Raw genomic sequence first — 27453 nt, 5'->3', positions numbered from 1 at the left:
CATGATACCCTTCTTGTCCTCGCTTTCGTTATTATTTATAATCAAATGATACCCTTCTTGTCCTCACTTTCGTTATTATTTATAATCACATGATACCCTTCTTGTCCTCGCTTTCGTTATTATTTATAATCAAATGATACCCTTCTTGTCCTCGCTTTCATTATTATTTATAATCACATGATACCCTTCTTGTCCTCGCTTTCATTATTATTTATAATCAAATGATACCCTTCTTGTCCTCGCTTTCATTATTATTTATAATCAAATGATACCCTTCTTGTCCTCGCTTTCGTTATTATTTATAATCAAATGATACCCTTCTTGTCCTCGCTTTCATTATTATTTATAATCATGTGATACCCTTCTTGTCCTCGCTTTCGTTATTATTTACAATCAAATGATACCCTTCTTGTGCTCGCTTTCATTGTTATTTATAATCAAATGATACCCTTCTTGTCCTCGCTTTCGTTATTATTTATAATCACATGATACCCTTCTTGTCCTCGCTTTCATTATTATTTATAATCACATGATACCCTTCTTGTCCTCGCTTTCATTATTATTTATAATCACGTGATACCCTTCTTGTCCTCGCTTTCGTTATTATTTATAATCACATGATACCCTTCTTGTCCTCGCTTTCATTATTATTTATAATCACATGATACCCTTCTTGTCCTCGCTTTCATTATTATTCATAATCAAATGATACCCTTCTTGTGCTCGCTTTCATTATTATTTATAATCAAATGATACCCTTCTTGTCCTCGCTTTCGTTATTATTTATAATCAAATGATACCCTTCCTGTGCTTGTTTTCATTATGGGATATCGATATTCATCCCACTAACGGCAGGAAAGTGCCAATTCTAGGAATGGTCTATATGCCATGTTTAGGTTATAGCATTACCTGTTCTCGTAAGCTCTGTATACTCCACTTGATGCTTTGTCTTTCAGTCTGAAATGAAACATAGTACAAAATAAAAATATAATAGTATTAAGGCATTTGCATATTTGCTGATAACACCTTCAAAATTAATTCTCTTCTCTGGAACAGTAGATAATTTCCTCACTCATGCTTTCAGTAGGGATATAGATTTGAACATAATCCATCACAGTAATGGCAATCAAATTGTTCAGTTGATGTGACATTTTATGCATTTCAATTTAGCAATTCCAAGGTCTAATTTTAAGGAATTAACTTAAAACCAGAATGACACTTGGGGTAATCAGGGGGTTTACAGTTTACACTCTCTTTTATTATTTATATGATAAGACACAGTGACGCAACATACAGTATTTCTATTTTCTGGTCATAATCTTTAAGACAGAGATGTCTTTTTGTATTGAAACCCTCATCAATCTGTATTATACAATTTTAAAATGATGTTTACACGTTAAAACAACCCTGTACTTATATATTTGAAGCAACTGGTTGTTCAGTTCAATAACAGGGTTGTTTACATGTTTAAACAGCCTTTAATAAACAGTTTTGTTAATGTAATTGAAACCCTCTACCTGTATATAATGCACTGCAGATAGTTCAATTTCTTGCACTCATAGCCAAATGTTGTAAAAGCGAGCAGTGAGCGCAGTATTTTGTATCAAACTAAAAATCATTTATACATCTTTTATGGTAATTACAAAATTGACTTGGATTGGATATATTTTTTCCCAAGGCAAGTATCCTCCATGACGACAAGGAGACAAAAGAAATTCTAGAATATAATAAATCACCTGAGCCTTTGATAATCATTCTTGTTCACAAGAATACATTAGCTACATTTCCATACATAAAAGCTTTTAAAGTGCATTAATTTATCAATATTACATGAACTACATCAAAAAACAATTCAATCATTTTATGTGAAATCATTTGTACATGTTTCAAATGATAACTCCCATAAAGGAGCATACGGAATGAATTGGGTATACATTTAGCATTACACAAAGGACTACCAAGGACTACTCTTATTTTTCAGGACTTTATTTTATCATTGCACTTTAGTTCTGAAGGTTCCTTGATGCTTTGATGATGTGGATTTACTTTGCTGGAAGAATCTCATTACATCTTGCTACACATACAATGTACATGTAAATTAGAACAGCAATCAACTTAATTATACATTGTACATGTATGCATTGGTCATGTCATTCTGAACTTATTGCAATTTAGAGACTCTAACTCTAAATAATCTTTGTTCATATCACAAAATCTTCAGGACAATCCAACATGACAAAGCCAGCATTTCTCAACAATTCCTTCACAATGAATTCGGAAACACACAACTCTTATGGAGAGAGAATTTTCACTGGACTGGCTTATTTGATAATCTCCATATTTGGCACAACAGGTAACTCTTTAGTGATCATTGCCATATTATTGTCACGTAAACTTCAAACACCAACCAACATTTTCGTTGCAAGCCTGGCAACAGCAGACCTTCTGACCTGTTTGTTCTTAATCTGGAACGTTATAGCCTTATTAGGGCGTGATGGGTGGCCTCTTCCGCATGCTGAATGGCTATGTGCTGTTGCAGGTTTTGCTATCTTCACCTGCACTGGAGTTAGTGTTTACACACTTGCTACAATTGCGTTGAACAGATTTGTTTTCATAACAAAATCGCTTCAAACATACCAGAAGATTTTTTCACCTATAAAAATTAGATTGATGATAGTGTTCACCTGGTGTGCCCCTTTTGTAAATTTCTTTGCCTAATTCTAGCTGGAATTGGTGTGTTTGGATATGATATGGACTCTGCTACTTGCATTGGTTATAATAAACACCCAGGTGGTTTTTTCTATATCATGACAAGCTTGTTTGTGTATCCAATACCATTAATAACCATCATCAGCAGTTACACCTTCGTGTTTACGCACATCAAGAGACATTTTAAAAAGAAGAGAGAAAATGAACTCAACAACATCGCTTTGGCTGAAGGAAGCAGTATTGATCAATCCACCCAAAGGCGTGCAGATGGCATCAGTCAAATGGAACTTAATATTACCAAAAACTTATTTCTGGTGGTCGTCGCATTCTTTGTTTGCTTCTCACCATACTGTGTTTTACAGTTCATTCCCGGGACCTATTATTTGAGTCTTTATGGGGCAATTTTAGTGGTGGCTAATTCAGCAATGAATCCTGTCATCTATGCACGTCGTCATCCCCACTTTAAAATTGTTCTTACTGCTCTCATCAAATGTCAGTATGATAAGATTCCAGAACCAACAGATTTCTTGAAAAGATTTCTTGCAAGAAGAGTTGATCCATTCCCATGACATCATAGAAAGCATATGACTTACGGGCAGTTACGGCACTATTTCTTTGACAAAAGTACTCACATGTAAATATTATTATAACATGGATTTAACAAGACATTGTATTTTTTTGTCAGCTTTTTCCAAGTGTTTCTATTTTAAGTTACAGTGTTTCTAACATTCCCTAAAATAAAAAATTGAAATTATTAATGTTTTCAAAAATTCTGGTGAGAGAATAAGCTTATCACCACTGATGAAAGTTTGGTAACCATAGCACCTGCCTTGTGAGCAAAAAAAAAAAAAAACTGGTAAGATTTAGGGAATTTTCAAATAAAATATACTTGGATACTACACCCTTGCAGGAAAATAGCCTGTGTCAAATCAGTCATGTCTATTCATTTAAATCTTTAACCATAACAAAAAAATGTATTTTCCCCACCCATTTTAAGAGTCTTGTATGAATTTGTAACAATGACGATGGTAAAAAAGGGGGTCGACGAAAAGTAGAATTCGGCATGAAACAAATAAAATAAGCGTTATTTATTGCAGTGTATCATTATCAATTGGGATGCAGTTGGTGCATTGTGAAGACCTATGTGGCGCAGGCGATGTGTTATATTATAACAAAATCGCTTCAAACATACCAGAAGATTTTTTCACCTATAAAAATTAGATTGATGATAGTGTAGACATTGTATAAAGATATTGATGGAATATGTCATCTGTGTGTCTTATTGTACCAACAAAATGCAAACACAAAGAAGCTGGTTAATGCAACATCTTGAATTCTTTATTTACGTAACATTTAAAAAAAGTATATAGTACCAAGTTAAGGTAAAAAAGAAGGCTTGTCTCAGCTTCCTGTGCGCATACCTTTAAATATTGCAGTATCCACGCATAATTTTTTTTAATGTTTTTCCGCGGCTGTGCGTATATTTTGCCATTTTACACACGGCTAGAAAAAATGCTACAAAAAGAATTCCTTGAAAATTATACAGGATGTGTGTATTGATAAGAAAACCTTACTTGCCAACTGCCAAGTTTTAATTGTTTCCAAACAAGCGTTTGTGACTTTGACTGAAACATGACTGAAGCTATTTTCCTGCAAGGGTGTAGTATCTGAGTTTATAACTCATACAAAGTTTCTTGTTATTTGATTGGCCAATTACTATTGATTATTTCTGCTATTTTTAGTGGCTAGCTGCAAAAGGACTACTGCACTCCGCGTCCGTGCAATATTTATAGCGCGAGGTTTCCATCTCGACTTGCCAATTATAGGTGTTGGTGTTGCTTCTAAAATAAATATGCATTTAGATATCTTTTAATTTATTTTTGTTTTCCTGGTATTTTATAAAATTAAGTGTAAGCAAGGGAACTTATTTATGAGTTATATAAAACAAATATTAAATGTTTTTATTTGTTCAAAGGAAAGAATATTTCCATTCAGTGAAATATGAACTGCTCCATTCAACTCAGCAAAGCCTCGTTGAATGGAACAGTCCATAATTATTTCACCTCATGAAAATATTATTACCATTGAACTCACAAACATTCAATATTTGTATAATAAGCTACATTAATGAATGAGGCAGGAATCAATTATTCTTACATGTATGGCAATGGCAATTATTATATATTTACATTAACTACACCCCAAGAAATTTTATGTGAAATCTCTTGGACACGCAAGTTGATACATGTTTCCTATACGAACTCCCATATACATGTAGGATTATTTGCATTACAGAAAGGACTACCAAGTGTTTCTTACTTTTTCAGGATTTTATTTTGTCATTTTACTTTGGTACTGAAGGTGAAATGTTAGTTCATTGATGCTTCGACGACATGGACTTATTTGTGCGCAAGAATCTCATAACATATTGTTACACATACATGTAAATTAGAACAGCACTGAATCAACGTAATTAATACATGTATGCATTGGTCATATCATTCTGAACTTATGCAATTTCAGAATGATATAAATAAGCTAAAATTCTATAAATAAGCTGTGTTCATATCATACATTTTTTTAAGGACAATCCAACATGTCCATGCCAGGGTTTCTCAACGATTCCTTCCCATACAACTCTTATGGTGAGAGAACCTTTGTTGGACTAATTTGGTTGCTAATCTCCATATTTGGAATAACAGGTAACTTTTTAGTGATCATTGCCATATTATTGTCACGTAAACTACAAACACCAACCAACGTTTTCGTAGCGAGTCTTGCAACAGCAGACCTTCTGTCCTGTCTGTGCTTAATTTGGAATGTTTTAGCCTTATTAGGGCATGATGGGTGGCCTCTACTGCATGCTGAATGGCTGTGTACTGTTGCAGGTTTTGTAATCTTCACATGCACTGGAGTTAGTGTTTACACACTTGCTACAATTGCTTTGAACAGATTTGTTTTCATAACAAAATCGCTTAAAATATACCAGAAGATTTTTTCACCTATAAACATTAGACTGATGGTAATGTTCACATGGTGTGTCCCGTTTGGTGTATTTCTTTGCTTAATGCTATCTGGAATTGGTGTGTTTGGATACGAGAAGTACACATCTACTTGCAGTGGTACTGATAACACAGGTTATAACTTATTCGATATCACGACAAGCTTGTTTGTGTATCCAATACCATTAATAACCATCATCACCAGTTACACCCTCGTGTTTACGCACATCAAGAGACATTTTAAAAAGAAGAGAGAAAATGAACTCAACAACATCGCTTCGGCTGCTTCAACATCTCAAGTTGAGTCAGGAAAAAGTTGCCAACCGATTCCTGCAACTGAAGCATCAACATTGGCAGACGGAAGCAGTTTTGATCAATCCACTCAAAGGCGTGTATACCGCATCAGTCAAATGGAACTTAATATTACCAAAAACTTATTTCTGGTGGCCGTCGCATTCTTTGTGTGCTTCTCGCCATACTGTTTTTTTATGTTCATTCCCGGGAGCGATTATTATTGGCTTTATGCGTCAATTTTAGTAATGGCTAATTCATCAATGAATCCTGTCATATATGCACGTCGTCATCCCCACTTTAAAATTGTTATTACTGCTCTCATCAAATGTCAGTATGATAAGATTCCAGAACCAACAGATTTCTTGAAAAGATTTCTTGCAAGAAGAGTTCATCCATTCCCATGACATCATAGAAAGTATGAATTCTGCACCATTTCACTGACGATTGTATTCCCATGTAAATAAATTATAATATAAGAACAATGTACAACTAGAAATAATTAAGCGGTTCTTAATTAAGGTGGCCCCCACACAAAGGTGTGTAAATAACAAGCGTAACTTGTAAATACAAATAAAGTGCAATATGCAAATAAGCTCATTAATATTCATAAATATGCAAATTACATGACACAAAACTATACAGCACATTGTGCCACCATACTCCCCATACCAAGTTTGATATAAAATTGGACGGATTGAGTGTGATACCTGAATTTATCGGTCTAGCTAGAGTTTTCAAATATCATGCGAGACGAAGTCGAGCGTGATATTTGAAAATTCTAGCGAGACTGATAAATTCAGGTATCATGCTAAATTATCCGTCCAATTTTATCATTATTATGTCTTCAGAATCTTTTTTGGTCAAAAACATGATTTTTAGTAAAAAAACATGATTTTTGGTCAAAATGCAACTCTTGGTCAAAAATGATTTTTGACACGATTTTTAGTCAATTAAGGTGATTTTTTGTCAAAAATGTGATTTTTGGTCAAAAATGTGATTTTGGGTCATGGCTTGTCACATTTACAAGAAAAAATCACACCAAAAGAGACTTTTACACATGTAGTATATGAACTATGCACTCTTATGAAAAGGCTACAGATATGAAAAAACCCTGTAGCTCCAGGTGACCGATACACAAATTTATCGTATAGGATGCAAGATTCTGAAGACATAATAATGAAGTTGATCGGTTAATGACGGTTATTGTGTTTAAGTTGCATAGTGGATTAATGAAAATGTAGGCAAAATATGCAAATAGGCTTATTAATATTCATATGCAAATAACATGACACAAAACTATACAAAACTATGATCTTCGTACCTACGATTTCACAATAAATTTCCTTGGTTTCAAACAGTATTATGTTGTTATCATGGTTATACATTGTAGGCCTAAAGTCAAATGGGTTTTAATGTCACGAATATCCATTTTAAAAGCCTACCCATGGGTAAGTGAGGGAGTGAAGGAGGGGTCGAGGGGTGAAAAGAGGAGAAGTGGAGGGGCTATCGAGATTAGAGGTGAGCGGAGGAAGACAAAAAGGAAGGAAGAGGGGAGAAGAGGAGAGAGGGAGACGGAGAGCAAGGGAGTGATAGGTCCTTACAGTGTAGGCAAAAGAAAGAATAACTGCAGAGAAATGAACAGAAAGGAATGAATAAAGAAAATAGTAATTATTATTGTAGAAACTAAACACATAACCAGGGTTCGCAGCTTTTTGCCACAGGTGGAAAAAAACACGGTTTTAACCACTTGGTAAAAACAGTTTTTGCCGCCAAAAATGGCAAAAATTTTAAAAAGTTTTTTCATCTCAAAACAAATTATTAAGTTACAAAAATAAATTCCTGAGTGTAATAAGGCCAGATTTGGTAATTATAAGCAACATAAATTAAAGGCATGGGTTTTCATTGCTTATTAGTGCAGCATTAACGGCAATGTGGCATATCAAATTCAAAACTTTTTCATTTTAAGGAAGGCATTTTCACTACAGAGGACAGGTATAGTATAGTTTCAACAATGCATTATGGGAAGCTATGGCATAATTTTGTCAATTATATTGTATGGGAATATATAAGGTACAGCTGATGCATTTATGGGAAGGCATTCTACTATATAGTACAGGTACTTACCATGGCAATATCATAGTTTAAATAATGCATTATGGGAAGCTATAGCAAGAGTTCCAACAGTGCATTATGGGAAAGCATTCCAATACAGTCTACAGCAATGCATTATGTGAAGACATTCTGCTACAGAGTAAAAGTGCAGGTATAGCATAGTTTCACCAATGCATTACGGGAAGCTATGGCATAATTTCAACAATGCATAACCAGGGTACAGAGAATGTCTGTAGGAACTCCAAAATCCATTAACTATAGGTCTAAAAGCCAACTATAATTATAATAATTACAACTATAACTATAAACCCAACTATAACTACTACTATAACTATAAACTCATAACTCCAAATACAACTACAACTATAACGATAAACTCAACTATAATTCCAACTACAACTATAAACTCAAGGATAATTCCACCTACATGTACAACTATAACTACAACTACAACTATAAACTACAATTACTTCAACTATAAACTACAACTATAAACTATAAAAAGTTATTTCGGTGTATAGTCAATTGTCAAAATTCAAAAAGTATGTTAGCTGATTTATTCCTGAACCACACCAAGTATTTAGTTATGTTTAGTTGTGGCGTTAAAATACCCAAACAATTAAGTTTCCACTGATACAGTTCTTTCAGGGACACCCTGTATTTATTGCCAAATCTAAGAGTAGAGACAGGTAGCTACAAGTCAAAAGTCAGTTGAATGTCTGAACCTCCCAATGTGTCAATGTCATTAACAGCCTGTACAGTTGAATTTTTTCTAATCTAATGTAAGTAGTACAACTTCACGCTAGGATCCACAACATGTTCATCTATCAGGGCACAGTTCTTTAACCTCAAGACATTTGTACATTCATTGAATAACCTTAGAAAATTTGGGTACAAAAACTCATACTTTGCGCTTTGAGTGTTTGATTGAGGTTATTGAACTATGCCATTGGGATGAGGCCATTGTGGTCCATAGTGTCAAACCCAAAAGCTCTATGATTGACCATGGATATATTCCTGTATTGACCTACCTCAATATGTGCAGGTTTGTGGGATCATTTAGGAGTTTTAAAGAAAGTTGGTCATATCCCTGGTCATACATGTACATTGCTAAAAAAATTGCAAACTGATAATAAAAGTCTTCTTTCTGCAGAGTTTGAGTATGCATATAGTTTTTGTATGGGGGGGGGGTCATTCCCATTGTGGCCTGTACACATCCGCAAGAAAAAAATCATCTTTTGAAAAGCCCTATTACAAACAAGGATTTTAAACCCTTAACTAAAATGATACCCTAAAAGGTAACACGCGCCTGTTTTCACACCCTAAACAGGGATTATTTCACACAATGAACAAGGGTAATAGATTAATAAAATTGAGCAGTTAAAAATTGGGAAAGATTCCACATGCAAAATTAACACTTTTACAGTTGTGAGAAAACAGTACCTTAAAATATGATAACAAGGTAAATGTCAGCATAGATAGACAGTCTATGGTCAGGCACAGTTCATTGGATTAGCATGTGTCCCTCTTGGACCAACCTGGGTAAACAGCTGTAAACTAACAATTGGTTTTGAGTTCAATGTTGCCAGAGACTGCAATATCTGCACAATTAGGCTCCTTCAATCAAGTGCAATTTCTACTGGAAAGTACCTGTTGAGATTCATTTCAGAGTGGGGTGCAAACTCTTCCAACATTCTCTAGCCATTCATTTTACCCCCTTTCAAAAGGGTACTGTAAAAGTGGTTATTTTCATGTGTGTAAATTTTTGCATTTTGCCAATTTTTACCCATTTCACTTGTTTTAAAATTTGCGATTTCCTTTATTCTTCCAAAGACCAATACATTAAAAGAACGCATTCGCATGTTTTTATTTTCACGGTAGCAGTATTGAGTACAAAAAGCGTGAAAATTAATGTACCACGATAATTACCACTTTTACAGTATTGTACTGTACCCCTCTACCATACCCTACTTCCATTTTGGACTCGCATTTATTGACATTGGAGACAATCACTCAATGAGTGCCTGATTAGGCCAAAATAAAAAAAAAGGTTTGTCTCAAAGCTCACGAGAAATTTAAAAACAAATGCGAAATGCGATTTTTTTTTTATTTATTTATTTTTTTTATTCCCGACTTTTTTTCATGGTATTTTGAGAACAAAGTCTGATTTTCGCCGATTTCTTTCTGGAAAAAACTTAAAATTTTTTTTTTTTGAAATAAAAAAAATTTCCGCATTTGTTTTTTGTCAAATCGTGGGATTTTACAAACGCGCGCAAAAGCTTTGAGACGAACTTTTTTTTTTTTTGGCCTTAGTAGATAGCCCTTTGCTACATAAAATTATAGTGCCAACAGTTATAGGCCTACACATAATTTGTTTTGCAGGTCCTGTTGGTATAAAATGTTGTAACCCTATTAAGCTACTTGCGGTTCCGCCATTATGCACTATGTGCGGGGAGAGCCTCGAACTGGCAGCATACATGAAAGGAAGAATTATGTAACCTTACACAGAAGCGTTATGACTAGTTCAATTCCCATTCATGTATGCTGCCAGTTCGAGGCTCTCCCGCACATAGTGCATAATGGCGGAACTGCAAGTAGCTTAATATGATCTACATGTACATGTATTATCAGAAAACTATTTGGTATTTTGCCTGAAAAATTCTGGCAATCCTGTACACAATAGCAAACCAGGGAAGTGGGGGATACACTCTGATCTCTTCTCTCAGGAAACCAGCCACATCACACCATACTTGTTAGTTTTGTTACAATCAACAATTGTGTTACTCTGTAGAACGTGATTCAAGTTCTCCACCATGGCTTCCATACAGTATGTACTTGTATGTGCTTTTCTCATGTACCAGGTGCTTTATCCTGCTTCTATTCAGCCTACAAATGGAAAACCAACCGAACAGGTGCAGTCATGTTATCCAAAAGGAAGTATCGCTTGTAAAATGTGGAATTCTACCAATATGGATTGTAGTAACAGGAAACTAGTCTGTGTTCCATTATTACACCATGCTGCATCTATACAATCATTAAATCTAAGTTTGAATCATCTCGGTATCATCTCTGATGATGCATTTCGCAGACTTAAAAAGTTGCAACATTTGGATCTTTCTCATAGCAACATATCAACATTGCATGATGGTGCGTTTACATCACTCCATGAACTTTTAACACTGAATTTAAATGGCAACTTGATTTCCTATGTACAGCCTAAGGTATTTAGCAGCTTTCGTAAACTGCAACATTTGGATCTTTCTGGAAATAACTTTTCAACATTGCATGATGATGTATTTGCAGGACTTCACAATCTACAAAATTTGGACCTGAGTTACAATTCTATTTCAACATTGCCTGGTGGAGCATTTTCTGGACTGAAAAATCTACTAAGCATGGATTTGAGTAACAATAATTGTGAAACCTTTAAAAGTGACAAAACCTTCAGCATGCTAACCAAACTAACCCATTTGAACTTGCACAAAAACTTATTTGGTCCATTAGCTGGTTTCCCATTTCAAGATCTCATCTCACTGCAGACACTTGAACTTACTTGGAACAATATATCAAGTCTTGGTTCTACATCCCTTTTAGGGTTAGAAAACTTACAAATTCTGCACATGTCATTTTTTAGCTATAACTTTGACAAGATCACTGTTCCTGCTCTAGCTCCACTTTCATCATTACGTGAACTGTACATTGATAGTACTATCTCTAGTTGTGATAGCATAGAGGAGCTCCTAACTGGATTACACAACCTACAACACCTTGAAATCTCCACTGGTGTCTGTACTGATATTATGTTTTGCTCATCATATTATGAAAAAAGTCTCCATTCTTTAGATGCGAATCATAAATGTAACAGACCAATTCCTTTGAAATATCTCCGCCTTGACATGACGTACTCTACATTTGGCAATCCTCAAGTTTTCAAGGAACTCTATAATCTCACTAGTCTGGAACTTCATTTCGGAGATATCAATAGCGAAATAAACATGCTAGATTCAAGTTCAACACCTCTTGAAAAGCTAACTCTAATTGCATGGCAAGACAAAGTCCACCTGTTTTCAACCACATTTACATCATGGGGAAATTGGAAGGCATCATTGCGGGTATTAACATTAAGGGCAGAAGGTTCTATATTAATGGTTGATGGTGCACCTTTTGAAGGCTTCAGTGAATTGCAAGTTTTAGATATAAAATGTGAACATCTCACATTGTTTGTGGCTGCCTTCCATGGTTTAAAAAGTTTGAATGAATTAAGATTGTCATCCAATAGTAATGTGTTTCCCCTCAATGTTCTAAATATATTTAGTAAATATAACTCTTTAAGGTTACGGAGGGTGAAAATTCCACTCAACTTGTCTTTTGTTTTTTAATTTTTATTTATGAAGTATATGTATATATTAAACATCTCAGAGATGTAGATTGAAAAAATTGTATCAACAAAGTATTTTTTAAATTATTTTTGTGTATCAATATTTGCTCTAGATATCCCACAGCACTAATTCTTTTTTAAAGACAGTTCTTGTTTTAAGGGGACACTACACTAAATCCTTCCGCATTTGGTGTAACTCATGGAAGAAAGAGAAGGTGTGAGGGGCTATCATTTTCTTTGGAAGGGGGAATCCCAAATATACATGGGGGGGCCCGTGGGTTAGATTTTAAAAGGTATGCCAACATTTCCTGTCATCCTCCCCTGGCCCTGTTCTCGGCCAGCCTAACTTTGCCAATGTGGAAACTTTAAATGGCCTAGATATTATGATGCAGATTTGAATGTTTCTGTAGTGTTTCCTAAGCCTTATAAAGATGCACTGTAAATGTTTGCCAAAAACTGCTCCCCCTCCCCCATTCTACCCTCCCCAGGACTCATAATTATTATGCACCTAGTTACTTTATTGTATTTTCACATGTATTTCAATGGGACATTTATTTAGTGATGTGCCCCTTATAGTGATTATTATTCCAGTGCATGAACTGGCAACCCTATCATTTTCATTTGATTGCTAAAATCACTGAAGCATATGCACAGTGGAGCATGAGTATTCAACCAGCACTATACTAGACAAAATCAATAAAATAAGTACTATCACCTTGGCCCTGGCAACACTAACTAGCATTGTAAACAAGTTAGCACATGGTTTGAACATGATAATAGATAGTGTGGAAGTTTTGGCAGAAATTTGTCAATTTCTGCAAGTTTTGTGAAAATCAATTGATACTTCCCATGCAGTAAGGATTATCAGTAGTAATACAGGAGCACTGCACCTGGAATATTATGGGATTGTGAATTGATACTGTGAAATAGCAGAAAATGTGAGTACTTGAAACTAAATGTGTGGATATCTCAGAACTCCATTTTGGACCATTTGGCCTGATATGCTGAGATGAAATAAATTATTTTTAATGTTTCCGTAGCTGATTCATAAAATTTTGATATGCATGTGTTAGCTGATACTTCAAAGAAATAATGTAGGGAATAATTGTGTCAATATATTGGCACACTAAATTAATATTGTTGTTGCAAAAACGCAGCGACATTTACCCCATCATTTTCATTGACATTCTGTGAACATGTAAGCTTACTGTTTTAAATCAGGAGGACCTATCGAAAGAATAAATAGGTACATTATTTCATTGGTTTGTTTGTAACACATATGCGAAATCGCAATGAAATCGGACCCTCTCCCCATATTTTCCTGGCCTCTTTCCCAAAAAACCTCATGCTCATGAAATTGAACACAAATTGAAACACTTACAAAGTACATTTGTGTATGAGCTATGACGTTAAAAGTATTACAATAATAATCATTAGAGTATCAACTTTAAGATGAAGTATGATTTTTAGGCCTGCCATGTTTAATTTTTGAAAAACAAAATATTTTAGGTGGCTACGTGCAGCCAATTTGCCTACACAAGAGTTCAAAATCCTGTATAACCTTAACCATGTTAGAACTGTCACACAATCGTCTGAGTGTCAATTTTGAATCTTTATGGGAGCAACTGTACAACATTCCATCACTTAAAAATGTAAACATGCAAGGTAAAAAGTTAGGTCCTAATATGACCAATTGGCCACATTCTCCACCAAATTTAGAAGTATTAAACATAACACACCAAAATGGATATCAGGTTGCAGGTCATATGACATTACTTGATTTAAGAACATCATCAGTGTCCACATATTTTCAAAATTATACCTGTCCTCATCTGAAGTCTTTAATTCTTTCAGAGTGCTACATCCCTTATCCACTTCAAGAAATGCATTTGCCTGTATTAAAAGAACTGTACCTGGGTAGTGTTGAAATAAGTGTAAAACACATAGCCGTGATAATACAGAAGTTAAAAACACCTCAACTACAATACCTTGTTTTGAGCAACAACAAGATTACAGAAATTGGTAATAATCTTGCTCATTTTTTTAGTAACCTAACATACCTGGATCTAAGCAGAAATAACATCGAAATCATTTATAAAGAACAAGTAGCTACATACTTTAGTAAACTTGAATATCTTGATCTAAGTAACAACAAACTGAAGTCAGTAAGCAACTTAGAACACTTGGGCAACATCAGAACATTGATTCTTAATGACAATGCAATTTTAATAGTCTCCAAAGCAATGATATCCCAATATCATCACCCTTACATGACCAAATTGGATTTACGGAACAATCCACTTCATTGTGATTGCAATGTGGAAGCATTAAGAAATTGGGTTCTTACAGACAATACGGTTCTTCTTCAACATGATCTGCTTGGTGATTATAAATGTTATTTCCCTGAATCAAAACTGGATTTTAGCATAACACAGGTTAACCTAGGTGATTGTGAATCACACTTGTTACAACATATTTCTATTGGCATTGCTTGTGCTATAGCTGCATTGGTATTAGGTGTTGTGGTAGCTGTACGATATCGCTGGCACATTAAGTACAGATTATTCTTGCTTTTCAATAGAAGAAGAAACCAACAACACTTTCTTGTCAATGATGACGATGATGACCGTATTGATGATGATGAGAATGGTGTCCCTCGATATGATGCATATGTCCCTTATCATATAGAAGATGAAGATTGGGTTGATGGAGAACTTTTACCCAATATAGAGGAAGGTGAAGAACCATTCAGACTTTGTCTTAAGACCAGAGATATACGTGCTGGGAGACCAATTTTTGGTGAACTGTCTCTTCATATAATGAGAAGCCGCAAAATTCTTGTAATACTCACACCACGATTTGTTGAAGACAACTGGTGTTATTTTGAATTAAACATGGCGCATCATCGAGTCCTGGAAGAGGGCCGCAATGTGATGATTCTTATTCTCCTGGAGGAGATTCCAGATAACAAAATGACTCTGTTGCTGAGACAATTATTTTGTAGAGTGCAGTTGCTAAAATGGCCAGGCGATGGACATGAACAGTATATATTTTGGAGACGCCTTCAAGAGGAGCTTAAGAGGCCTGTGCCATTAGATCGCAGATTTGATATTTAACTGTAATTTATTTACATAAAATGTGAAGAGTAACTATAACAGAGTTTTGTGAAAATCAAAGAGATTAGACTTTAAGATCCAATTTCTCAAAGCTTGGCTAGTTAGTAGGCTAGCCCTACCAATGTGGATCAGTTTTATTGATGTATGATGTGAAATTATAAGCACTGGTACATGTATATAGGACTAATAGGCTTATGGCTTAAGAAGCCTGACCACTAGCCATGCTTCAAGACACCGGCCCTAAGAGTTCTGGACTCCGCCATGTTTGCTTGCCAATCATGGGTGACAAAATAGTTATTTTGAAATGTGCCTGGAACATTTTGATAATATATAGTGCATGCTTGTTTGAATTCCAGGTGTTGTGCCGATAATGCATGCTAAGTACAACTTCCCCAGCTGGGGAAATATTTTTATTATATTCTTTACTTTTTTCTCTTTCATTTGACACCACTCGGGGTCATACATGTACCTTCTTGGCATTTCGAGATATGAAAAGGTCTCATAATATGAATACTGACCCGGGTCTTATGAGGAGTGTCACCCCCGGTAAGGAAATTATTTTTATTACATTTTTTTAATTTTTCCTTTTTCATTTGACACCACTCAGGGGGTCATTACTTCTTGGCATTTGGAGATATGAAAAGGACCTATCATGCATATTCACCTGGGTTTTATAATGAGTATCACCCCCGGGTGGGGAAATATTGTTATTATATTCTTTAATCTTTACGTTTTTCTCTTTCATGTGACACCATTCAGGGGGTCATACCTTCTTGGCATTTGGAGATATGTCCATTTCAGACCAAAAGTTTGCCGAGTAAGTAAGTAAGGAAGAAACTAAGTAAGTTAGTCTAATATAGGCTGACTATTTCATGGTTCAGCAAAAAGGTTAGTAAAAGTGCAAGAATGTGCCGTAAATAACCTGTGATTATGGTCATTCTTTGCTAGAGTTTCAATGAGTGCATACGCTGCCATTTTGTAAATTGCAGTACTGCGTCGACGTATAACAGTGCTGCTGATTGTTTTACAGGCAGTTTATCGGCATTTGTAATATGTAATAGTAATAAGGACCAATGGCATACCCGAACAGTCATAGATACCACAAAATACCACAATGAAAACTAGGGATGGGTTATTCCGTTTATTTTCCTACACGTTTAACACATCAGTGATGCGTGCGTTTAACGTATTAACACGCATTGATCCAGCCCCGTCTGGCGGCAAGATTTCATGAATATAATAGGTGCGGTGCACCTCACAAAACCGGAATTTCTAACAAAATATGTTAGTACCAATGGTGCCGTACATAAACATCGCGAAGTCAATGGCCCATACATGTCAGAAACTGTGCATTAATTCGACGTATTAGTGTTGAATAGATTTTGTTACTTTCAACTGTTGATTAGCATTGAAAAATGGAAAATTGAAGGTTGAAAATGACTTGCGTATTACACGTTTACCGCAATTGCTTAACGTTTAATGGATCATGTGTGCATTTAACGGTACATGCGTTTAACGTTCCCATGCCTAATGAAAACCACCGCGCATACGTGAATCCCAGGGTCTGTGATGACGCAATCACCCTAAGTGTTATATGCTCACGGAAACGCTGCCTGGGGCAGCGTTACCCGTGTAGCTACCAGTCCATGATTGTGTGCTTGGCATGCGGGGGGCTAAGGTTCGAATCCCGGGGGTGCCAAGTGACTTCTTTCTTCATCTTCTCTCCTTTTTCGTTTCTTTTTTAACTTCCGATAGCAAAAAGCAGGGTTAGGTGTTAGGGTTAATAAAATCTTAGCTGCCAGAGTAAAAGAGACATGCGATTTAGTTGGATTTCATTTATGGTGTTCAGTCGTCCATTTTTCATACAAATATTCATAATTTTTTACTTGAAATTATATACATACTTATACTGCATTACGTTCAGCGCGGAAACAATTTACAATTTTTATGAATTTTACGATGAATTTTAAACACAAAATTGACATGGGCTTTTGCCAACATCACTTGCCTAGGATCTTAAGATGCTGGGCTGGGGACATTCCATTTTATACATGCAGTAAATCAGCTGCACTGTTGTGTACAATCTTAAGTACATGTTTGGTTTGTAATCATACAGTGGCCACAAGTAGGCTAGTGCAGGATGGTTATTAGAAAGTGTATGTTGCTTTATTCAGAAAATAATGATAATGTTACATGTATTCTATATTCTACAGAAATCAAACCAAAATATTGTATTCGGCCGACCCCTATATATATATATATATACCACGGTGCAAGCCACCACTAACCAGATTCATCACTGATCAAAAAGGTTTCTGATTGTTTAAGGAAGAATTATGGGGGCCAAAACTGACTTGAAAGTGCTTTTGTTCCCAACCCCTGGGAAAAGAGAGGAGCTAGTATGATTCAGTTTGAATCATTTTTCAAAGCACTTCATATTAAAACTTAAGATTAAAAGACTGCTCAAATGCGATAATAATAGTATAATAAAATGTACAATTTAATTCAAGATAAATGCCTCTGTGTGTAATTTTGACTATTTGTCTTGTAGTAACTGGGATAAAATTATTGACAAGTGCAAAAACATTTTTTGAAAAAATATGTTAACCGCTTGAATGGATTTGACCATACTGTATATTCCTATAACTAGAGAGCAAGTCTGGCATAATGCCAACATTAACCCAACCTGTTTATCACAATAAATTTTGCTGGCGGTGCGTGATAAAAGAAGTTGCAATGAACTTGCATGCCTACAATTCAGTTATATCATCTGCAACTCACAAATAAAAGAGAGACAAGGTTTGACTTACCATGAGAGGTCCTCTGTTTTCTCTGTTTGGTGTGAGAGTTCCAAATATCTTCTGATACTGATCCAGAAGTTTATCCAGTAGTCCAGCTCGCTGTAGACCTTCAACAAACTCAGTATACTGAACCTGATATTTAATCAAAATGGTGGATAAAAGTACTTCTTTGAAAGGCCAAAAATGCTACCCATATTTACGGCACATCCTTGTATGGTCATTTGTACTGAGTACCCCCCCCCCCCCTATAGACATTATGAGGGTAGTATTCAGTCTAGTTAAAACCCATCAAATTCAATAAACTTTTACCCTCTTTGATGACTACTTGAACTCAATATATTAGCTTCAATACAGAAACCGCACAATTTAGCGCATCATATAATTATGCTCCGTCTATGCAAGTAATGTGACATGCTCTCACAAAATGAGCTTAAAGTTGACAAAATGTGACCGTTCACGGCGAATGAGCCATAAATTCCTCCCCCGGTCAATTTTGTTTTATTTTGTGTTTAAAAAATAAACATCATAAACTTAAAAATGGTATATCATTTGACTTCAAGCGATATCCAGAAGCGGGGTTATGGTTTGTTAAACTTTGCTCCTTCAACAAAATTATAGCTTTTTTGCGTTTCTACATGTGTCTCTTTTTCCACATTGCTGGCAATAAATATCAAACAGTCATAATTGGCGGTCATTTCAAATCATCCCCAAGTCAACGAGGTTTAAGAAAGTTCTCTCATTGTTAATTGTTGGTTATGCATACCTATACAAAATACAATGCCTGGTAACCCACCACTTTAACAGGATTTAGCAAAAGCAAACAAAGATCAGAGCTATTAAAATTTATATAGCCATCTAAGGTAAAGCCTCCATTTCTCCGTTTTACAAAATCAAAATTCCGTTTTGCAATTTTGCCATTTTCCGTGATTTTCCGTTGTACTCATAAATCCCTATAAAAACACCTTACAAAGCAAAATGACAACATGAACTTGTTAGTTATTTGTCCTACCTTACTGAAGCCGACCTTCAACATTGCCATTGAAGTATAACATAAGTAATTCCTTGGTATGTTTTTTCATCTCAGTATCACTAGGCTTAGAGAAAAACGCAATTTTTGACCAAAAATGCGAGATGGCAACTTCAAAATGCGAGAAAAAAGCGAGATTTATGCCCAAAAATTGGCGAAAATCAAAAAAAGGTAAAAAATTGAGTGAGGGCAGTATTTCATTGACTCCATACCCCTGAGTGATGCCAAAACAAAGCATGGAAATTGCCGACGGACTATCAAAAATACACAAATTTTGTCCTCATAAATCAGCTTAAAAGGTCAATATACTGCAAGGTTTGAGTAGTAAATAAAGAATATTACTTGTGTTGTTGCTTGAATGTGCCAGAAAATGGACTGTTTTTGTACATTCAGGCTGGAAAATCAGGTCAAACTTTAGCTTTTTAGTTGCAATGGTTGTCGAATTCTGCAACCTTTCGCCACAGAAATAGATTTTAAGTGGTAGAAATGAATCTTTTAAAAGCGAGAAAAGCACTAAAAAGCAAGATTCACGGCGAGAAAAGCAAATTTTTGGATAGTTTTAAATATTTTTTCAAGAAAATTCTTACTTTTCTGTCAATTTTAAGCTTACTTTTTCAGAATTTTTCATTTTCGATTTTCCGTGCTCAAATTCCAATTTCCGTGATTTTTTCCCATTTTCCGTATCGCGGAGGAATGGAGGCTTTAATCTAAGGTAGAAGTTTATTATCCACTTCAACAATAGGATAATTGATTAGTTTTTCACTATCAAAATGAGATCGATGTCGGGCCAGCTTAAGTTACCGATGAATACGACCTTCGTATACACATTTTACATCGTATCTCAGAATACAATTTAGGGAATTTACGGCTCATTTGTGCTGCGGGTCACAAATGTTCAATGAGATATTCCAGATCTGAACTCTAAAACCATACAACATGTTAGGATTGCTTCTTGATTTTGTCTTCAAAAATCAGTATTCCCTCGAGAATTTTCATTGTTGCTTTGTATTGAATATTGGCATCTTTAATAGTCTGCATCTTCTAAAACACTTTCCAACTTCAAGCTCATTTTGTGGGAGCTGGGTCCATTTCACGAAGCTTCATAAGTCTTGAAATCGTTTGTTAAAACAAGTCGTAAGTTCCATTTCACTAAACTTAACGCATTTACTACAGTTGAAAGTTTGGTGAAATGGACCCCAGGTCATAACTTAATGTCTTAAAATGTCTTTAAAGTTGAGTACAGTTTTAAGTTATATACTTCCATTCCATTTTCTTTGTAATTCCGACATACCTGATAAGGATGGTCCTGATCTCTGTAGAAAGTGAGCACATGTTTGAGGCTATGCAGTAGTAACACCCTCTCACCCTGGTAGTATTCCCATACCTGAATCATGCATAAAACACAAAAAACACCATCATGTAACAAGATGTACAAAGGTACAAACTAGGGTTAGCATTGGCGTAACCAGTGCCCCCGCTCGTCATGGCCGTGGCCGGTTCATGTAAGGCCGTCGGTAGACGGAAGGCGTTGTTGAAAAACAAATCGGGTTAACAATAGACTATTTTTTACTCTGGGTGACAGAAAAAAGGGGAGAATTGTAAAAAAATGATGAAAAATTGTGAATGAAATTGAATTTTACATAAAAATTGAGTGTTTTTATGTTGGTACCGCCTAATATCCTTTTTTTTTTTTTGCTCTTCAAATGTTTGGGTCAACAAATCACAACTTTCGTCGGCAAAAAATATTTCCGTCGGTACATTTACAAGTTGTGCCCCCTCGGTTCCAAAATCCTGGCTACGCCACTGAGGGTTATGTTTCCCATTTTAAGGATCTATATACAATATTTCAGGTATATTTTATAAACACTCAAATAGCAGCCAAAATGGCTGAATTGCATGGTGAATTACAATAATTACAATCAAATTTATATAAAGAAAGGCAGATAATAATAAAATACATACAAAAAACTTGAATTATTGCACAATACAATTTTAAAAGGTACAATCAAAGAATTAATAAATAGCTGTAGCTCATACTCAACCGAACTCGCCCCAACACCATATCTCAAACACATCCCTGCACACACACCCCTGTCTGTGTTTGCCTCCAAACGTGGACATTGTGTTTTGCTATCTAACCGAGGACGTGTGTATGATGTTTTCATCGCCTAACCGTGGACTAAAATGGCGGATTTTTTTGTGTGTATAATACAAAGCGGAATTTTAGCCATCACCCCTGCGGACGGTAGTTTTTACACGTGTGGTCCTCGGTTTCAGGCAAATAGCGTTTAAAGCATCTAGCATGCATTTGAGGTCTTTTGCAGCAGTTTGAGACCAAGGACAGTCCTCAGTTGGAAATAGGTCCACAGTTTAGGGTGAAAAATCTTGTGTGTGTCCCCGTTTGTCAGCAAACACGTACGCACCCCCTCCCATACCCATACACACCCACCAACATCCACTGATGCACTGCTACACTTACCATTGCACAAAACTCAACCTAATAGAATATCAATGTGACGGCATAATAAAAAGATATAATAATATGACAGGAGAGGGAATTGCACATAAGGGCTTGGGCTACCAAATCATACCAGCCCCTCCCATCCATCCATTCACACAAAAAAATGAATCAAACCAAATCACTAGATGGACAGGAGAATACTAAGCATGATTCAGGAGTTCAGCCATGTATGGAACTGGGCTTTCCTTGAATCTTTTGGTTTTCCACCTGTAACTCTTGACTTTAGGGGGCTTTCTTAGGGTCATTGAGGATGAATAGTCAGTGGCAGGGAACCATCTGGAGAATTTTTCAGATGCATGTGCTTTGGAGGCAAACTCCTTGCAAATCTGCCGTCCACGGGAGTGTAGAGGCTCAAGATCTAGAGTTGCAAGGAGTCGGAGAAGATTTATACTCCTTTCCAAGGAGCAGCTTACATACACGTTTCTGAATTCTCTCCAAACGGTCCTCCTGGCTCTGAGCGAGACCTACATGCCATAAGGGGGCTGCATACTCTAACACTGGTCTCATATAACCTTTGTAAACAGAGAGGATTTCACCTGCGTTGAGACCTGCTTCTTTAAGTTTGCGTAACATGAACATTTTTCCATTAGCTTTGGAATGCATATTGTCTACCTGGCCTTGCCATTTCAAATCATTTTGGATGATAACTCCCAGCAACTTGACTTTCTGGACTACTGCCAGGAAGTGCTCAGAGATGCGTAGATCAACATCCGGGGGATTGTTTTTACCAAAGTACACACTCATGGCTTGGCATTTGCTTGGATTCAACTTAAGTTTGTTACTGACAGACCACTCAAGGAGAGATTCCAAGCACTGCTGTACCTCAGTGACATCATCAATGGCTCTATTTTCACCTATTGTAAGGTCGTCAACATACTTCCAAACCTTCATTCTGTTGTCATCAAACTCAGTGAGCGCATCATTGATCATGCCTAAAAAGGCAATAGGGCCAATGATAGTGCCCTGAGGTACACCACCATGTAATTTTACCCACTCAGACTAAGTGTTTTTGTACTTCACTCTTTGTTTCCTCCCTGAAAGGAAGTCCACCACCCACTGCACAAGGGAAGGAGAAACACCAAGCTTGAGAAGCTTTGTGACTGCGATCTTATGGTCAATTAAATCGAAAGCCTTTGAAAAATCTGTTAGCACAAGTGTGCCAACATTTTTTGGTTTCTCGGCCCCTGACATCAAGTGGTGATAGACATCAACAAGGCAGTGGGTGGTAGAAAATCCCTTCTGGTTTCCAAACTGTCTTTGGTCTACATGGGGCTGAATGGCATCCACAAACCATTTGCAAACTCTTCCTTCAGCGACTTTCGCAAGGCACGAAGTTAGAGAAATTGGACGCAACTTGTCGATTGAAGACAGAGCTTGCTTGGGGATTGGGATGACATTGGCTTCCTTCCAATGGGTAGGAACAATACTTTGCTTAAGGGATGCATTGATTATATTTGCTACCGGCTGGCTCAACTCATATGCATACTCTTTAAGAAACCGTGGTGGGATATCATCAGGACCCCCTGCTTTGGAAGACAATAGTCCATCAGCTAGCATGGATTTATTCATCAAAATCCTGACAGGGTTTATCTTACTCAGAATTTCTTGCAGAATTCAAAAATCCCTTCTTAACCCTAACACTACTAGAGATACTGCAAAATACTACTGATATATGTACAAATGTACTCCGTGTGTGTGCATTTACTCGAGAACTCTAGCTTTGAATTTATACACGATAGTTACGCATTCGATGCTAGAGTGCTTTGATATCATTTTTCGATCGGACAGGTTATTTATTCTGTTAATGTTGAAATTTGGGTGAAAGTTATTTCGATGAGTCAACTCCATCTTTTGAGCAAGATTTGCCTATTTTGGACAGTCTAAAATTTTGCTGAAGTGTAATTTTAGCAACATTTTTGATGCAATCGCCTATCGTGATCGGCTGTGTTTACTTCTGAACTTCCATTGCTTTACACGGTGTCATACTTCAGCGAATCCAACTAGATCTTGAATGCAATGGTCTCTAGCCTAGAATGTGAAGCTATCGGTGAGCAAATTCTTGGCTAGACTTTTCAAGCAAGTGTGCATCTAACATGATGCGAAGACACAATCACCCTAAGTAATTGGACGGGCCAGCGAAAGATCCATGGCTACTGGTCGCCGACCCAGTGATTGGCATGCAAGGAGTCCTTCCTTCTTTCCCTTCCAGTTGCCAAAAAAAGCCCTTGGGGTATAAGGGTTAATCATGTAAGCACTGACCATGGATGGGTAAAGTCACATAGGGGTCAATTTCAAAGTTACTAAAATTTTGTTCTAAACTAATCAATGGCTATATATAGTTGCAATAATAATAAAAACAACGAACAGTAAAAGTCCCAAGCTTATATATCGTCCAAATAAAGGAGAAATTCTTAATTTCTTACGACGACCAGCGGTAAGTTTGCAATCCATGGTGGCTGCCATATTGATACCCGGTGTATTTTTATTACGCTGTAATGGCACCCCGATTTTGAAACCAGCGAAATCCGTGCCATAAGCCTCGTCCCTCGTGAACTTTGGTGACACAAAGCGAATACTACCAAAGTTCAGATTCAACATTCGTTCAAAAGAAAACGCGACAATTTATACCCATAAAACTACAGAAGAACAAAAAAAATGTATTTTAAGTAATATTTATGATCAACAATGTCTTTTGAGAACGAAAAGTGTAAAAACAGCACTAAAACCAAAATTCGCTGTGAGGGTCGCGAATGCCATACAGCAACACACGCTCGCCGAAGGTAGCCGATGGTCTGTGTGAAAGGTTACACTACCGCTTGTGGCAGAAAGGATTTGCAAGCAGCTATCATGGCGGCTTCCATGAATCGCAGAAAGCGAAGGATTAAAAGTGCTTTTTCTTTGTTAGGAATATTCCGAAATTCATATAGACCGCCTGGTATGTTTAATTTAGGGGTATATAACTATATTAGCAATTGATTAGTTTATGGTACAGATTTCCTTTAACAATCATTCCAAAGTACTCCTCTCATTCTAAGAATTCCGAAAAAGGTATTCATTTCATGGTACCACTCACTCCAATAATACGACTGAATTTGTCATCTGGTACTATTAAATTTGTGTAGCATCAAAACACTTGGTCATTAATGTATAGACAGATTACATCAAAGTGAAATTTCAATCAATTTGTGTCATATCATATCACATTTGCTTTACGGTGCTTAAAAGGGGAAAGACTCACCGATTTGCTCAAAGGCTCACTAGTTACCTACCTTTAACATCAAAGCTTGTATGCTACGATCATCTTTCAATATCGACTGTCAACAAAAAACACAACATGCGCATGATTATTAAAAACATTAATTTCACTAGTAGTACTGTGTTTTTGTCTTGATCTCCCTTTCTCTGAAACTCTTCTTTATATTTCTTTCTTTCTCTCTTTAATTTTTCTCTCTGTCTATCCTGTCTTCTTGCCTGTCTAGACAGTGGCTATTGGCTAATCCCAGTAAGATATTACAATAGCCAGGCATCAGGAACTCGGTCAACGCTTAAAGTCAGACCAAAGGAGAGATGGGCAGATGGAGCCAGTGCTCCGTCTCCAAGAACTTCGACATGAGACAAACTACACCACTCATGACTAGTCTAAAGAAGACATCTAACTGTCCCCATGATTTTATGAAATGTAGCCGGGGAAAAGAAGTTACACTATTTACCTGTAGCTGTTGTCCTGTCCCACGGAATGCATTCAGCAAGTAGCATTCAAACAGTTCTTGACATTGTACTGCATCCAAATCCTATGTAAACAAAAAAAATGATGTGTCCAAATTACAGTCAATCGCATCTCAGTTATGATGACTGGTATAAGATAAGCCAGCAATAATCAAGGACCAGGGTTGTAACTATGCTGGCCAGCACCACCCGGGACCAGCCTGTACTGATGCAGGCAGACGGCGACAGACACAAAAGAAAATGTTAACAAATGATTTTTCATCATAAAAAGAGCACAAAAACCAATATTTTTAGGGGGTGATACCCCGTAGCCCATTTCCCGATTCCCCACGTTAACTATACCCGGTAATAGGAAACTTAGCCAGCACTCAACTTGGGCTAGCTACAACCCTGTCAACCCTATACGGCTTAGAAAACATTTGTACACAATAAGTGACATAAAAATACCAATTTCATATTAACTTTAAATCTTTGTCTCTTTCTTGTATACACCGTTTATATTGAAAGATGTTTCTCTAAGGCTGTCTACTGCCTCACACACAGAAAAATCCAACTACCTTGTAACAGGCTGCTTGGTGGGGTAGTTAATACTAATAATCAGATGCCAGGATCAGAAATTACTTACCAGAAATTTGCTTAGCCGCAACAGAAAGTTCAGCTCTAGTTTAGAGACATTTTTGTCACCTTTGAGTTTGGTCTCTGATGATGAGCTGAAAAAGAAGATGGTAAAAATGGAAAGAACACCATAAATTTATTTTTATCTGAAGTTTGATTTCCGCTGATGATCGTAAGGTCACACAGCCTAGTTGTATGTTGAAAACCTGGTAAGAATATGCCCATGATGGCCATCATACTTTTAACAATTTTATCATCAGCCATACCATTGAAAATTACTATTGTTTGATACCTTTAAAATCCCAACAATGCTAATGCCCCTCAGTCTGTGTAATGGTAGAAATATAATCATTTGTAAATCACCATGTGATCAAATGTCAATCATAAACCAGTTAATAGTTAAATACTAGGGCCAGTACACTTGTAACAAAATGTTTGTAATTACCTGTTTTCCTTGTAGGACAACAAACCCTCTAGGAATTGACGTCTGTGACTTTTTAGTTCTTCTTGTATTAATACCTAAATTGAAAAGAAAGAAATGTAATTATAATATCAAAATCAACAGGACAATTAGGATACCGGTATTACAAAACATTACCGAAAAGATTCTGAAAACTTAACAATTTTTTTGGGGAATATAGAGGTGCATTTTTAGCCTCCAAAATCATGTATTCTTAGCAAGCCTATCTATATACACTACGGGATTCTCACGAGAGTAGCAGCGCTGCTACTCTCGAGTACCCACGTCGGCCACCAGACCCTTGTGGCCCAGCAAGCCGGCTGCAACTTCGCGAATACCTCGTGGGCGTAGGTACTTTGAAGGTACTCGAAAGTACCGACACTGGTACTCACCTGCCAGGTAATATGCAGCTGAGTACCGGCGTCGGTACTCTGGCAAGAAAAAAATGAGGCAAGCGGGTTGCCATTTCTTATTTGTTTTTGTTGCCATATTGATTTATATTGATTAATATGTTCTTGATTTATGTTTCTTATTTGTTTTGGGGCATTTTAAGCGGATAAGTTAAATAGGCCTATTAGTAAATGAGTAAATAAATAAGTAAATAAGTAAGTAAACAACTAACTAAAGGAGTAAGTAAATAAATAAGGCAATAGGTAAACAAATATAAGTTATTAAATAAATAATTACCCAAC

The 27453-nt window shown here is 36.3% G+C and overlaps 2 protein-coding genes across 2 annotated transcripts in view; one reads left to right on the top strand and one right to left on the bottom strand.

Moving 5' to 3' along the window:
- Positions 1 to 27453, bottom strand: part of LOC140166030 (nucleoporin NUP188-like) — an 89882-nt gene that overhangs the window by 53603 nt on the left and 8826 nt on the right. The window contains 7 exon segments of the mRNA XM_072189403.1: positions 910 to 957; positions 18422 to 18544; positions 20731 to 20823; positions 25230 to 25274; positions 25671 to 25751; positions 26312 to 26396; positions 26747 to 26820. Of these exon segments, the coding sequence (XP_072045504.1) occupies positions 910 to 957; positions 18422 to 18544; positions 20731 to 20823; positions 25230 to 25274; positions 25671 to 25751; positions 26312 to 26396; positions 26747 to 26820 (549 nt within the window).
- On the top strand, positions 2233 to 3278 carry LOC140165507 (adrenocorticotropic hormone receptor-like). The gene is made up of 2 exons (XM_072188797.1): positions 2233 to 2687; positions 2858 to 3278. Exons 1-2 carry the CDS (start codon positions 2233 to 2235, stop codon positions 3276 to 3278), a joined length of 876 nt encoding a protein of 291 aa, XP_072044898.1.

The sequence above is a fragment of the Amphiura filiformis genome, chromosome 12 (genome assembly GCF_039555335.1).
Source record: "Amphiura filiformis chromosome 12, Afil_fr2py, whole genome shotgun sequence".
Classification (NCBI taxonomy): Eukaryota; Metazoa; Echinodermata; class Ophiuroidea; order Amphilepidida; family Amphiuridae; genus Amphiura; species Amphiura filiformis.
Note: the sequence above shows the minus strand (reverse complement) of the source record. Positions and strands in the feature narration are given on the sequence as shown.

Bases quoted from the DNA above. Each gene is read 5' to 3' on its own strand.
- LOC140165507 (XM_072188797.1), top strand. From the start codon at position 2,233: ATGACAAAGCCAGCATTTCTCAACAATTCCTTCACAATGAATTCGGAA. The intron at 2,688-2,857 runs GTGTGCCCCTTT...CATCATCAGCAG, and splicing joins TTGATGATAGTGTTCACCTG to TTACACCTTCGTGTTTACGC.